The 12,768-nt window shown below is 46.9% G+C and overlaps 1 protein-coding gene across 3 annotated transcripts in view; it reads left to right on the top strand.

Annotated features, from left to right (window-relative positions):
• Positions 1-12,768, top strand: part of PRRX1 (paired related homeobox 1) — an 80,937-nt gene that overhangs the window by 52,265 nt on the left and 15,904 nt on the right. For all 3 annotated transcript variants that reach the window (XM_045452964.1, XM_045452965.1, XM_045452963.1), the window contains exons 2-3: positions 6,924-7,099; positions 11,831-12,012. In XM_045452964.1, the coding sequence (XP_045308920.1) occupies positions 6,924-7,099; positions 11,831-12,012 (358 nt within the window). The remainder of the gene's footprint in view (positions 1-6,923; positions 7,100-11,830; positions 12,013-12,768) is intronic.

Genomic DNA, 12,768 nt, shown 5'->3' with positions numbered 1-12,768 from the left:
GGGAGGGGTCTTACCCAAGACCACACAGCCAGGAAGTAGCAGGGCCTGTGGGAGAGCACGGGTCATCTTGCTTCCGAAGCCAGTTCAACTTCTGCTCCCTGTCACTGTGCCCACCTGCCAGTGGCAGTTTAGTGGGTCTGATGGAAACATTCTTATTTTTCAGTGGTTTTTTTTTTTTTGACATCTAAAAATGAATTGAAAATAAGTGTATACGTGATTCATCCACAGAGACATTGGGAGTAGGTTACATATCTGAAGCCAGAATTTTATTTTTCATCAAAGAGAAGGTAACTTGTTCAGCAGCTGAACTCCTGTAATAATAATTCCAGTATAGGATATTTTACACCTGATTACTAATTTGTATTTATTGAGTATTTTTTTTATTTAAAAAAAATTTTTTTTTTCAACGTTTATTTATTTTTGGGACAGAGAGAGACAGAGCATGAACGGGGGAGGGGCAGAGAGAGAGGGAGACACAGAATCGGAAACAGGCTCCAGGCTCTGAGCCATCAGCCCAGAGCCTGACGCGGGGCTCGAACTCACGGACCGCGAGATCGTGACCTGGCTGAAGTCGGACGCTTAACCGACTGCGCCACCCAGGCGCCCCATGTATTTATTGAGTATTGATAAGAGCTTCATTTGAGTACGAACATAAACTTTGTACTCTGAGGTTACTAAATCGGACTCAGGAGTCGTTATGTAAGAGACGAATCACCAGGTTCTACTCCTGAAACCAAGATGACCCAGTATGTTAACGAACTCGAATTTGAACAAAAAAGAAATACATGAATAAATAAAATAGACTCAGAGCCACGTGGGAAATGCCAGCAGGGGGAAATTATGCACCTCGTCCCAAAAGAAAGCTAGGGTTCCAGTATGGGACTGCATGAGGAGGCTGGCTTTATATTGGGTCTCATTGGGGTTCCGATCAGGAATCTTTTCAGAAAAGTGTCTTAAGAGAGGTAAAGTAGATAAGATGATTGAGAATTATGTCCCTTGGAAAAGGATTGTATTCTCCAAAGGACAGATGGCCCCAAAATTACATTTAACGTGTTTTCATGCTCGTTTCTAGGGTTTAGGACTGATACTTGACTGAAAAGAAAGAGTGGCACTTGCCAAGTTGACAGGAAAGAAAAAAACTCTACACATCAAGGACCGTCACACGACATTCAGGGTCTGGCAGCTGCACCCTAAGGTGGAAATAGCTTGCACGTTGGACACTTGCGTTGGCAGAGACCCGGGCACTCTTGACAGTTGCTGGGGTTCAGGGATGGAAGGTACCAGGTCTACTCTTGAGAAGGTGTAGATGTGCTGCTACATTTGGCTTTGGTCGTTGTGACGCACTGAGCTCACACTGCAACAGCCATCCCCGTTAAGTGACCCATGTGCCAGCTATCGGGGCGCGTATTAAAAGGACGCTGCCTCAATTGCAATTGCAGCTTAGTGTAACCAAAGAAACTCAAACGAATACCACGGCTGTATCTTGCTGCTTTTCATAGGCCTTGCAATAAAAGCTAAACAGTTTTTAGTGGCTTTTGCAATTATACTTCCCTTCAATTCTCCAAAGGTTGCCGGGCCTGAACCACACAAATCCCATTAAAGTAAGTAGTTGTTGTGCAATGGAAGTTCCTTTGAAAACATTCTTCCAGGCCCATAAAATGATCAGCGGGCTGCTCTTTAGATCCGCTTGTCTGCCATGTTTTCAACCCAAAGGAAGAAGACACGCTTTGATGTGGTGGTTGGTTTCTGCTACTGAAGCTGGCGTTTTATCTTCTTGCATCAGATTTCTTTCCAAATTGATGTGACTCAGGCGTACGAAACACATTTTTCTTCAGATTTTATTCCTAAAATATGTTTTTGCTCTACCTTTAAATTACATTTGGCTGACCTATTTGGAATCTCCGAGGCATCTCCCACCAGATGCAGGGCAGAAAGAGGGCCGAGGTCTTTGGGAGTTAATGAAGCCTGCATGGTGAGTGCGGCGCCCTAGTGAGTAGGGGTCACGGCGTGCCGCCTGGCCCTTCTGCTTGAGGATGGCCCTCCTCACGCCTCACGCTGTCTTCTCCACCCTCTCTCCAGGGAGGCTCCGGCAGCCATATGTGGAGTCCACTGTGAATTTCAGCCCAGAACCAAGGACAGAGCTGGTGTTCCCTTTAACTACTGGTTGAATGTACAAGGGACGTCCCGCCTAGGACTTAGGGGCTCTCTTTTCTGGAGTGTTCTAACATCCTGATCCATTGCAAACACCTTTAGCACCTCTTTCTCGCCTGTGCTTCCGCTTGTGGAAACCATTCATTTATCTCGGAGCTGCTTTTCTAGTAAGGAATAAAAATGAAGGACTAACTCCTGCACTTACAAAGGAATCGGAACCACACAGATTTTTCCCAGGTCTAGATCTGATGACGACTGACCTATCCGAAAAAGAAACGGTAAATGTTTTCTTTCCTCCACCGGTAAGGTGATCCAGAAACAAAAGAGACTGTTAACCTAACCTAACCTAACCTAAATGGTTACTATTTGCTAGCCTAACTATTTGCTATGGGCTGTTAAAAAAAATAATTGGAATTCAGATATCATTCAGCCGTTTAAAACCAGATGAATCACCAAAGCTCTGATTTTCTGAGACTGCTTCTATGCTACAATTACTACCACGACTCTTACGTTTTTATTGTCATGCCATTTATCAAGGGACCCCCTACCTTTTCTACAGGAATATATGAGTGCCTTGAAGTGACAAAACATTTACACAGAAAGGATGAAACCATAATTTTTTAAAAAAGTATTTGGTTAGGGGAGCCTGGATGGCTCAGTTGGTTGAGTGTCCGATTCTTGATTTTGGCTCAGCACATGATCCCAGGGTCGTGGGATTGAGCCCTGAGTCGGGCTCCCCCCTGAGCATGGAGCCTGCTTAAGATTCTCTCTCTCTCTCTCTCTCTCTCTCTCTCTCTCTGTCTCTCTCTCTCTTTGCCCCTCTCCCCTCTCTAAAACAAAGTATTTGGTAATATACTAAAATATATGTGGGGACTAAGAGAATGGAGAGATCAATATGGATAGAAGTCATCAGCAAAGTCTTAGAGGAGGTAACATTTGGGATGTGCCACAGGAAGCAGAGATGTTGAACTGTGTCCCAGAACGAAAGGAAAAGAAGGACTAATATGGATGTGGAGAGAAGATGGAAGACGGGGTTTCCTACTGTGCAAAAATCCCCCTGCACATGTTTAATTGATGAAGCAGGGACTTATAGAAGCCATTGAAAAAGAAAATTCAAGAACATCTGGATCAAAGTAGCTATTCTAGATGAGACTGTTTACATTTTTAAATGTTCTGGTAGGAATGACAACATGTGATACACATGCACCCCCTATCTTAGACCCTCTTTATGTAGCTCATATGGAAAAACCTGTGTTCCCCAGAAAATTTTCCCAGAATAGGGGTTTTTATTTATATCTCTGATGCTTCATACAACATGACTATTGTCATTTGTACTTGAGACTGGAGTGGAATTAGGAGTCCTGGCTTCTAGCTCTGGCTCAGTCACAGCTGGTAGTGTAATTTGGGGTAAGTCACTTCATCCTTCAAGCCTTCGTTTACCTCATCTATACAATAAGGGGGTTGAATTAGGCAATTTCTCTGGCTTCACTTGGTGCCAATGTTTTATGACTCGTGAGTCCAAGCTTTTTATTAGAAATCATGGCAGTAACTGTATACTTGCAATTTACTAGTCATCCACAGCATACATAAAAATACAGAATCCTTCATAAAATCCATAAACACCTTGGAATAGAAATATTGATTTTGAGACGAATCCGTCCGTGTCCTCTGTGGTTATTCTGCAGCTTGGTGATTCCTACCCACTTCAGAATTTCAAAACAGGAAATGCTTCCCGAAGTCCAATCGGACATCAGTATCCTTGGGCAGCAAGGGTATCAAAATCAACTTTCGAAGCAACTGGTTTTACGAGAAAGATGATTTACCTGCAGTGGTAAAAATACACTGCATTCTCTCCCCTCCACTTAACCGGAGTCCGGAATCTGGTAAAAGAGCTTATCACAGGTCCTTCAGATGCCCCACATTTGTGAACCTCTGCAATGTTTACGTTTCCTCTCGTGCTGCCCGGGAGACTGTGTTGGGTCCTGTCTTCGGAGTTCTTGGAGGAAAACAGGGAGCGCGCAGCTTGTGGATAGTGAGCAAAGACAGACGAGCCAAGGACTGCCGCTCAAGCTGTCTCTGTTGCCCACTCAGTGTCTCTTTCCATTATCCTTGCACTTTGAAAGACGTTTGCCAGATCCAGAGTCCGTGGACCCCTGTTATTTGTGTGTCTTTTCTCACCTTGCACGTGATCTGGACTGGTGTTTTCATTTGTTAAAAACAACAAGAACATTCACTGGGAAACTTTTGCTGGAATTGTTTCAGGCCATCATAGCTATTTATTCTGTGTCACAAACTATAATTCTCCACTTCCCTTACTCCCACGTCGGGGGAGCTGGTGGTTTATGGTGGACAGTCGGTGGAATTTGAGTGAACAGTGGACGATTTCAAAGAACTACCAAGAGATTATGTAGCAGGTTGTAGTACTAAGAACAAAACACAAAATACCCTTGTTCTTGATCAGAGTGTGGCAGCACAAAAAGAAAAGGCTTACAAAGCAGAAGAAAGGATTTAGAATTTGTGGTTATACCTGAGGAAGACTTCTTTGAGGGAAGAAATAGATCATGGGATTGGCTTAAGAAGGGATTTCCTTGATAGGAATAAGAATAATAGCCGAGGGTCTAATTGGTCTCAGTCCTGGGCAGGTATGGAAACTAAGGATTTTTTTTCCCCCAGACTTTGGCTTCGTAGGAGCATGAAATCCAGATGGTGGCACTGTGAAAAAGGCCTAGACGACCCAGAGAGACCTGAAGTGCAAGACAGATCAAACTGTAGACAAAGAGATTTGGGAAAGAGAATGAGACCAACAGGAAAGCCTCCCAATATTTAATAGGAAGGAGAACACAGATGTGAGGCAGGCGCTGAGAGTGGTTTGACCCCAGGTGTGTGAATTCTAGTGTAGATGTAATTGCAAATGGGTTTCGCTGGTAGCCGAACAGGATGCTGGGTGGAATGTTCCCAGCCTTGATAGATCCCAGAGATCACGATGATTAGATTGGCTTCATTCTCAGGATGCCACTGGTCTGACATTCTTATTGAAAATGTCACAGCAGCATCTTCAAAGCAGGGCTCCTGGTTGGGGTACCACGAATGGAAGAAACCAGGGGGGTGGTCAACTGTGAATCACAACCCCAAAGCTGACAGAATGGGTGTCGGCACCTTCTTAGCTGGAAGAATGGGATTGGGATCATGTGGTTTCTTTCAACAGTAACAGTTTTCTAAAGACAAGAAAAGTTTCACATTTTCCTTGAAAACAAATGCAACAAGTACTTACTCTATCCGGGTGCTTTAAATATCCGGGGGATATGCGCAGTCTCTACCCCAAGTATCTATTCTGGGAAGGCAGCACTCATGAAAACTCTGATCAAGACCATTTAGAGGCCTCAGTTGTCAGGCGCTCAGAGATCTGGACCAGGAGCTCTTGGATTCAAGCTATGCTTTGAATGCACACCCAAATCTAGATAATGCTATAGCTCAGGTAGGCATCACTTTTCTTTGGGACATCATGATTCATGCTGGTCCCTTTCTTGAGTGGGTTGTATGTTTATGGTCGGAGAGGATCAGGATTTCCAACCTCACATGTTGGAAATAAAACTGGCTGAGAGCTAATCTGTACTGAACGTGGAGCAAATGCCCAAGCCCTGCTTTCCCACTCATTCCTGGTTTTCTTTGGGCCGAGACTCTTAGGGGAAGACCATTGGAAGTGTGAGTCCAGTTCCGCAGGCAGAGCGTGTGTCTTAGGCCTCAGCACCTCTGAGAACTACATGGCCTTTACCGTGGTTTGGACCTCACCTGGATGGTGGTCATGGTAGCACAACAGGTGTTCCTCTTGGATTCACACATCCGTCATTCCTGCTTGGACTGTGTCAGGCGGCAGGATGGGAGCATGCTACCCTCTTACTTCCAAGAGCATCCTGGGTGATCAGTTTGCCAAGGTGCCTTTGGGAGAACTCAGCGGAAAACAAGGCAGGGGGGATCTTGACAGGTGAAAAATTGGGGTCCCGATTCTCCAAAGGTTCCTGAGATCTCAGGGCCCTAGAACTCCAGTTTGGGGTGAAACTGTTTCAGAGATCTTTCAGTACTCTTCCCCGTGCTTGCGTTTTCCTAGGGCACGTCCCAAGCCGATGCTGGCTTTCGTTGATGGTGTTGGAGCACCATCCTTGAACTAGGCTGAGGCCTCCCTAGCCAGCCTTAGCGAGAGCAGATGCAGTCAGAAATGACTTGAGGTTTCTGGGAGAATGCGTGGTAAAACAGGAATCATCCTAATCAGTTTGAACACATTTTTTCCCTCCGTAACTCTGCATTTGTGTTTGTGTGGGTATGTTGAGGAGAAGGAACCAGGGAATAGTTGGTTTCCTTGGTTGTGAAATTGTATGAATGAACATAATATAAGGCAAATAAGGTCCAAAGCAATCCACCCTTCTTCCCTCATCTCTGGAGAAGTCTAGGGATCATGGGTAGGAGTAAGATTTTCCTTTAGCCACCTTTGACAGAACAGGGTTCGAGGAACGTGCAAGAAATGTCTCCCTGTCGGTTCGGGTCTGGTCCCAGATTTAGAAGCAACAGCCAAACATCAGAACTCCCTGGGGGTCGTCGGCTTGTGAACTCAAGAGCGCCGATGCCCGAATCTGCCCCCTGAAAGTGGCATTTGGTTCCAACACTTTGATAAGAATGTGAGCGAATGCGATGATCCCTTACCATAGATATTCAGCCAGAGTGTACCTGGGGACTCTGACATGACTTTAGCTCCTTAGCATCAATTTCTTCTGCTCCAGATGACCAGCTGAACTCCGAGGAAAAGAAGAAGAGAAAGCAACGGAGGAACCGGACGACCTTCAACAGCAGCCAGCTGCAGGCTCTGGAGCGCGTCTTTGAGCGGACACACTACCCAGACGCCTTTGTGCGAGAGGACCTCGCCCGCCGGGTGAACCTCACCGAGGCCAGAGTGCAGGTAACCAAAGTACCACCTCAGGGGCACACCTCTGCAGACTGCTCGAAAACACGGGTCGTTGGTTTCAAACAGGGGCTGCTGCTGAGAAAGATGATAAAGGGGCAGCACGAGGGAGAATCGGATCCGAGCTGCGTTTCTTTGGGCAGCTTAGTATTTTTAAAAATCAGATGTGAGCCCTTAGGTGGGCAGAATATGCCTCGCTACAGCTCTGACTTCTCACTCCTTGTTGCCCGCCCTTTCAGATTCATGGTATGAACGTTGTACTTCGGAGCATTTGACTCGGCCCTCCCCCCCCCCACCCCCCCAACCCCCAGCTTTCAATTTGAGCTCTAGGGTGGCCACGGAGATGAATTCTCCGTTCCCCACGTCGGTTTTCCTTCCCAGACTTTGGGAACATGCAAACCTTCAAGAGACGTGTTACAAATATACACGCTTATGGACCCCGGTGGCAATAGAAATGAGCCCATCAGAGACCTTGCGTTTAGGAACTGCGTTAAGAGCACATTCCGGTAGATGATTCTGTGCTTCTGTGAAGCGATGAAGAGCAAAGGCACGTAAGACCGCGTAGAGAGAGAACAGCAATTCTTTCTGACATTAATGCCATGACACATCAGCTGCAATCCAGGCATCTAGAAATAACACAACCCGGGATTAGTACTAATGAAGGTAATAATGTAATAATAACACTACTTGAACCCTTATAGGCCGAGTAGTGTTCTAAGTCCTTTATATAAACTGTCTGTTTAATCGTCCTGCTGGTTCAATGAGGTGGATAGTATTCTTCACCTTGCAGACGTGGAAACTGAGACACAGACAGGTTACACTATTTTGCCGGGCCTCACGCAGTTAGGGCGTAGCTAAGCTCGGATTTGAGTGCAGATATGCAGAGTTCATACTTTTAAGCATGGAGTCGACTTTGAATAAATAAGAGTCTGCTGGCTAAGTGCTTTTCCAGGGGCCCTTTGCTACCTCTGCTGGAAGTAAAGATCTCATTGTCCTCTGCCTAGCCGGGGGTGGGCCGCCATCTTGGTAAGAGTGGAAGGGGACCAGGCCAGTCTGTCTTGTCTTCTTGAGGAAGTTATTGTTTGTATATTTGTGTTCAGTTTGGGCTTGAGGGATTCCCTTCTGCAGATGACAGATCTCTCGACTGACAGGCGCTTGAGCTAGACCCTCAGGGCGTTGAGGCTGTGTCTGTGCCTTGACAGGAGGTGTACCGTGAGGGACACTGGTTGAGTTGACGGAGAGGGTCCTGGAGGTCCCTTCAGCCTGGCGAGAAACTTTGCAAGAGTTCTCCCCATAGGGACGCGTCCGCCCCACCTAGAAGTGCTCCCCAGGAGAACAAAAAGAGGTCGGCCACCAAAGGGGAAGTGGCCCAGACCCCATGGCGCCACGTGGGTCAGGAGAAAGCGTGAGGCACTGGGCACTGCGTGGCAATCCCTCACGGCTCGGGTGAGAGAGACCGGCAGGATGTGCAGGGATGGGACTCGGTTTTGCTGCCTGGATCCCACCATCCAAAGCGAAATCCTGAGGTCTGCCTTCCCACATCCTCGTCCCCTGTGCAGCTAACCACAGCTCTCCAAACACGCTCCGTATTTCCACTTTTCAATCCCTTCCTCTCCCTTCAAAACCCCCATAGCTTCTGTGCCCCAAGCTTGGCCTACAGCGGTGTAATGAGTCATTTTAGACCAATAACCGCCCCCCACCCCCCCCCGTACCTTGAAGTACCACTTCTGCCGTGGTGATCTGAATTGTAAATAAGGAAACCTGGATGGGGCAAAGCCGGAAAAAAAGAATTTTTTTAATGTGAAAGAGCAGTTTGTGAGTTGGTCTTCCTCCCAGTCCAACAATGAACGAATGCTTTCTTATATGTTGAAACTATTTTCTCCTCCTCCTTTCCAACCTCTCATGCCTCTCAGAGCTGCGGGCGTTTCATACACGAGCAGGACAGAATTCTCCCTGTGCAACTTTATTCCTCCTCCATGAAGTCTTACCCTTCCCCAGCCTGAACCAGTCCCTTGTGACTCTGGCTTTCTTTGATGGCATTTATCACATGACACGTATTATATTGACTTGTATGGGGGCCAGCTTCCCCAACTAGACTGCGAATCCTCTTGGATGGAGGTCATAGCTTATCATTTTTGCAAAAGTCATTTTTCTTCCTCTTTCTTTTTCCTCTCCTTTCCCCACCCCCACCCCCAAACACTGATCAGGCACCTGTTATACTCTTGGAACTGTTTTTGGTTTGCCGGGGATGAGTAAGACATTGGCCCTCTCCTTTAGGGTGTTGTAGACTGGAGGCAGAGAAGACAGATGGGCATACCACACTGTTATGATATAGTAAGATGATTCCTACACTGAAGGAATATACAAGAAATAGCGATAGACCAGAGGAAGGAATGAGCAAACCTGCCCGGTGAAAAAGGGTGAAAATACACGTATGTCAGGCACCCGTTCTGTGCCAACTCTCAGAAGAGCCCTGTGAGTATTATTTCCTCCATTTAGGTAGGAAACAGAGGATCAGAGACATTAAAGAACTATTCAATGACAAATTTTGAAAGTAATAGGGCCAGTATTTTTATCCAACTCTGACAGACTTTAAAGTCACATTCTTTCCACTACACCACTTTACAAAGGAGGGGTGATGTATTAAATCTTGAAAAACCGGGGCACCTGGCTGGTTCAGTCAGTTGAGCACCCGACTTCGGCTCAGGTCATGATCTCACTGTTTGTAAGCCCGAGCCCCGCATCAAGCTCTCTGCTGTCAGCACAGAGCCCGCTTTGGATCCTCTGCTCCCCCGCCGTCCCTCCTCTGCTCCCACTTTCTCTCTCTCTTAAAAATAAGTAGACATTAAAAAAGTTTTAATCTTGAAAAACAAGTCTTTTGATACCTGGACAAAGAGGGGGAGACCATCGCAGGCAGAGGGAGATTTGGTGTGAATACACAGAGGTGGCAAATCACTGAATACGTCTGGTAGTCTTGAGTCCAGGATAGGAACTGGAAATGATGGAGGGCCAGTGTGTGAGGCCCAAGTGATGCACGATGTGGCCGGGTTGGTGGACCAAGAGCTAATTCCTGAACAGCCTTTGCTCTATGGTAAGAAGTTTTGATTTTATTCTGTGAGTAATGGAGAGCGAGTCAGTGGATGCTATGAAGCAGGGCACTAACACGATTCCATCTGCATTTAAGATGAGAAATCTAATAGCCATGCAAAGGACACATGAGAAACGAAAGAGCCAGGCACGCGCGAAGCCAGAAAGAGATGTCCAGATTCTCCTTTACCGAGATCCCCCCGGGGCCCTTCCAGTGACGCGACTCTGCGGGGCACCAGCCCCATGCTATTTTATAGGAATGTTGCTCCCAAAGGCTGTGCACCTGTCCCACTCCACACCAGAGAATTTCTTTCTCCCATATCTTGTCATGCATTTCTATAATTGTACCTAAAAGACTTGTTTGGCGGTTTTTGACATTTGCATGCCTGCCTTCTTTTAATAGACTATGAGCTGCTTATGAGCAGAGAGTAAATCTCATGTCTATTCCCGGCAATTAGCACAGAACCTGGAACACAGCAGGAACTCCATAAAGATTTCTTGAATGAGTAACCGAGTGAATAGAATTCCGTGGCGCTCTGGAGGAGTTGTATGATCATGAGTCAGATGTCCGTGAGCACAGACACGCAGCCACTTATGTGTGAAGTTCAACAGACGAATCTCATTGAACCTGTTTCCTCAGCTCCGAAGTAGAAAACAGTGCAACTTAAAGTATGGAATGGCCACGATAACTGGAAGTAATGTATGCCATGTGCTCGCGTAATTCCGAGTCCTCGCGGCACTTGATCAATGCTGCTGTGTCATCGGGTGCAGCCCTTGGTGGCCAAGCTGCCCACATCCCTCAGACCCTGCCGGGAAACGTGCTCCAGTCCACTTCCAACCTTGGGTATCTGCATTTCTATTTTACGTGTTTCTTTCTAGAACGTCAGGGGACTGCCCTGCCTGTGTTCCGCATGCTAGAAGTGCTGGAACATTCATCACCCACGACTGATGGGAGCCAGCATACAAATCGTGGGCTCTCTCACCCCGGCTGGGCCCTGTGTCCTGCACTGGTCTTCAGGGCCCCGTGGCTGGGCCATCACGGGGGCGCTGCCTGGAAACTCACTTCTAGAAGCTGCTCTTCTTCCCTGTTACTTCCTTTTACTTCCTTTCACCTCGCTCTTATACCGACGCTCCCCGCACCTTCCAAGCGGGCCACTTGCCTCGTAAATTGTTGCCACACGCCCCTTTGGTGAGATGGAGAGACTTTTCTTTAAATGTCCAATAAGTACTTTGAAAGCAGATGGTATTGTCACATTTTGAAGAATTTTGAAACAACTTAAAAAAGATGTCGTTGTATCCATGGCCGAACTCTTATGAGGTTTGTCTCTTTTCCTTGATTACAAAGCAACAGGGGTCACAACCCGTATGTTAGCCGTGGATCTCACCTCTGGAGGCTCGATTAGGGAAGTACCTCAGGGTCCGGTTGTAAGAGTCTTGGCCCTCAGTGGCCCTCTAGCTTGGCCCACCGGGGAAGGACTGCGGCATATTTGTATTGCTCTGGGAAGAATCCGGTCCCTGGCCTGTGTATTCCTCGGGGACGCATTTATAGGGTCAGTCAGCCAGGACGTTATTCGTGTAACCTCTTCTTCTTTGTTTCCCTCTCCCTCCTCACGCCCTCCTCTCCTCCCCATGCTGTTCCAGGTGTGGTTTCAGAACCGAAGAGCCAAATTCCGCAGGAATGAGAGAGCCATGCTGGCCAATAAAAACGCTTCCCTCCTCAAATCCTACTCAGGGGACGTGACTGCCGTGGAACAACCCATTGTACCTCGTCCTGCTCCAAGACCCACCGACTATCTGTCCTGGGGGACGGCCTCTCCGTACAGGTGAATGATTGGCCCGCCCTCCCTTGCTCCGCTTCCATGCGTTTCTCAGCGCTCGGTCACGTGCAAAGCTGCTTGTGCAGCTGGCTGACATTTCTTACTGGGTTAACCTCTTCAGAGACATTCAACTTGCTGACACCCCCAGATTTTCACGGGAGCTTACTAGTTGCCCCAGGAGCAGGGTTTGGGGCAGAAGAGAGAGGGGCAGGCCATCAGCAACCTTCTCTTGGACTCAGGAACTCTTGCAAAGGTTTCAAAGATGGGGAAGAATCTAAAAGAAAAGATTGATAAGCTATGCCCAGAGTCCCTCTTGCAACCATGCAGGAACAAAACTTGACTCCATTTCCAAATTTAAGAGAGATTGGTTTCGCCATGCTCAAGTAGAAATTTAACTTGAAAGGCTCTAAGTGTAGGCTCAAAGGCAAATTTCACAGTAAAACTGGTTTTGAATCCAAACCAGGAAAGGAAGGAAAGAGAAAGGAAGGGAGGAAGGAAGGAGAGAGGTGAGGAAGGAGAATCCACAATCATCCCGATCACCCTCACGGCCACTGTCCTTGTCAGTAGGTGTGGACGTCTCATGATCTAAAATACCTTCCTGTTCTATTGCTAATTCTTATCTACTTACCTGAAGTTCTTTGGGGGTCGGTTTGTGGGCGTGGAGTCTTTAAAATTAAAAAAAAAAAAACAACAATGTATGATTTACGCTAAACTTTTATATTAAAAAGGTGAAAAGTTTTAAAGAAGCAACTAATAGAGTAC

The sequence above is a fragment of the Leopardus geoffroyi genome, chromosome C3 (genome assembly GCF_018350155.1).
Source record: "Leopardus geoffroyi isolate Oge1 chromosome C3, O.geoffroyi_Oge1_pat1.0, whole genome shotgun sequence".
Taxonomy (NCBI): Eukaryota; Metazoa; Chordata; class Mammalia; order Carnivora; family Felidae; genus Leopardus; species Leopardus geoffroyi.
Note: the sequence above shows the minus strand (reverse complement) of the source record. Positions and strands in the feature narration are given on the sequence as shown.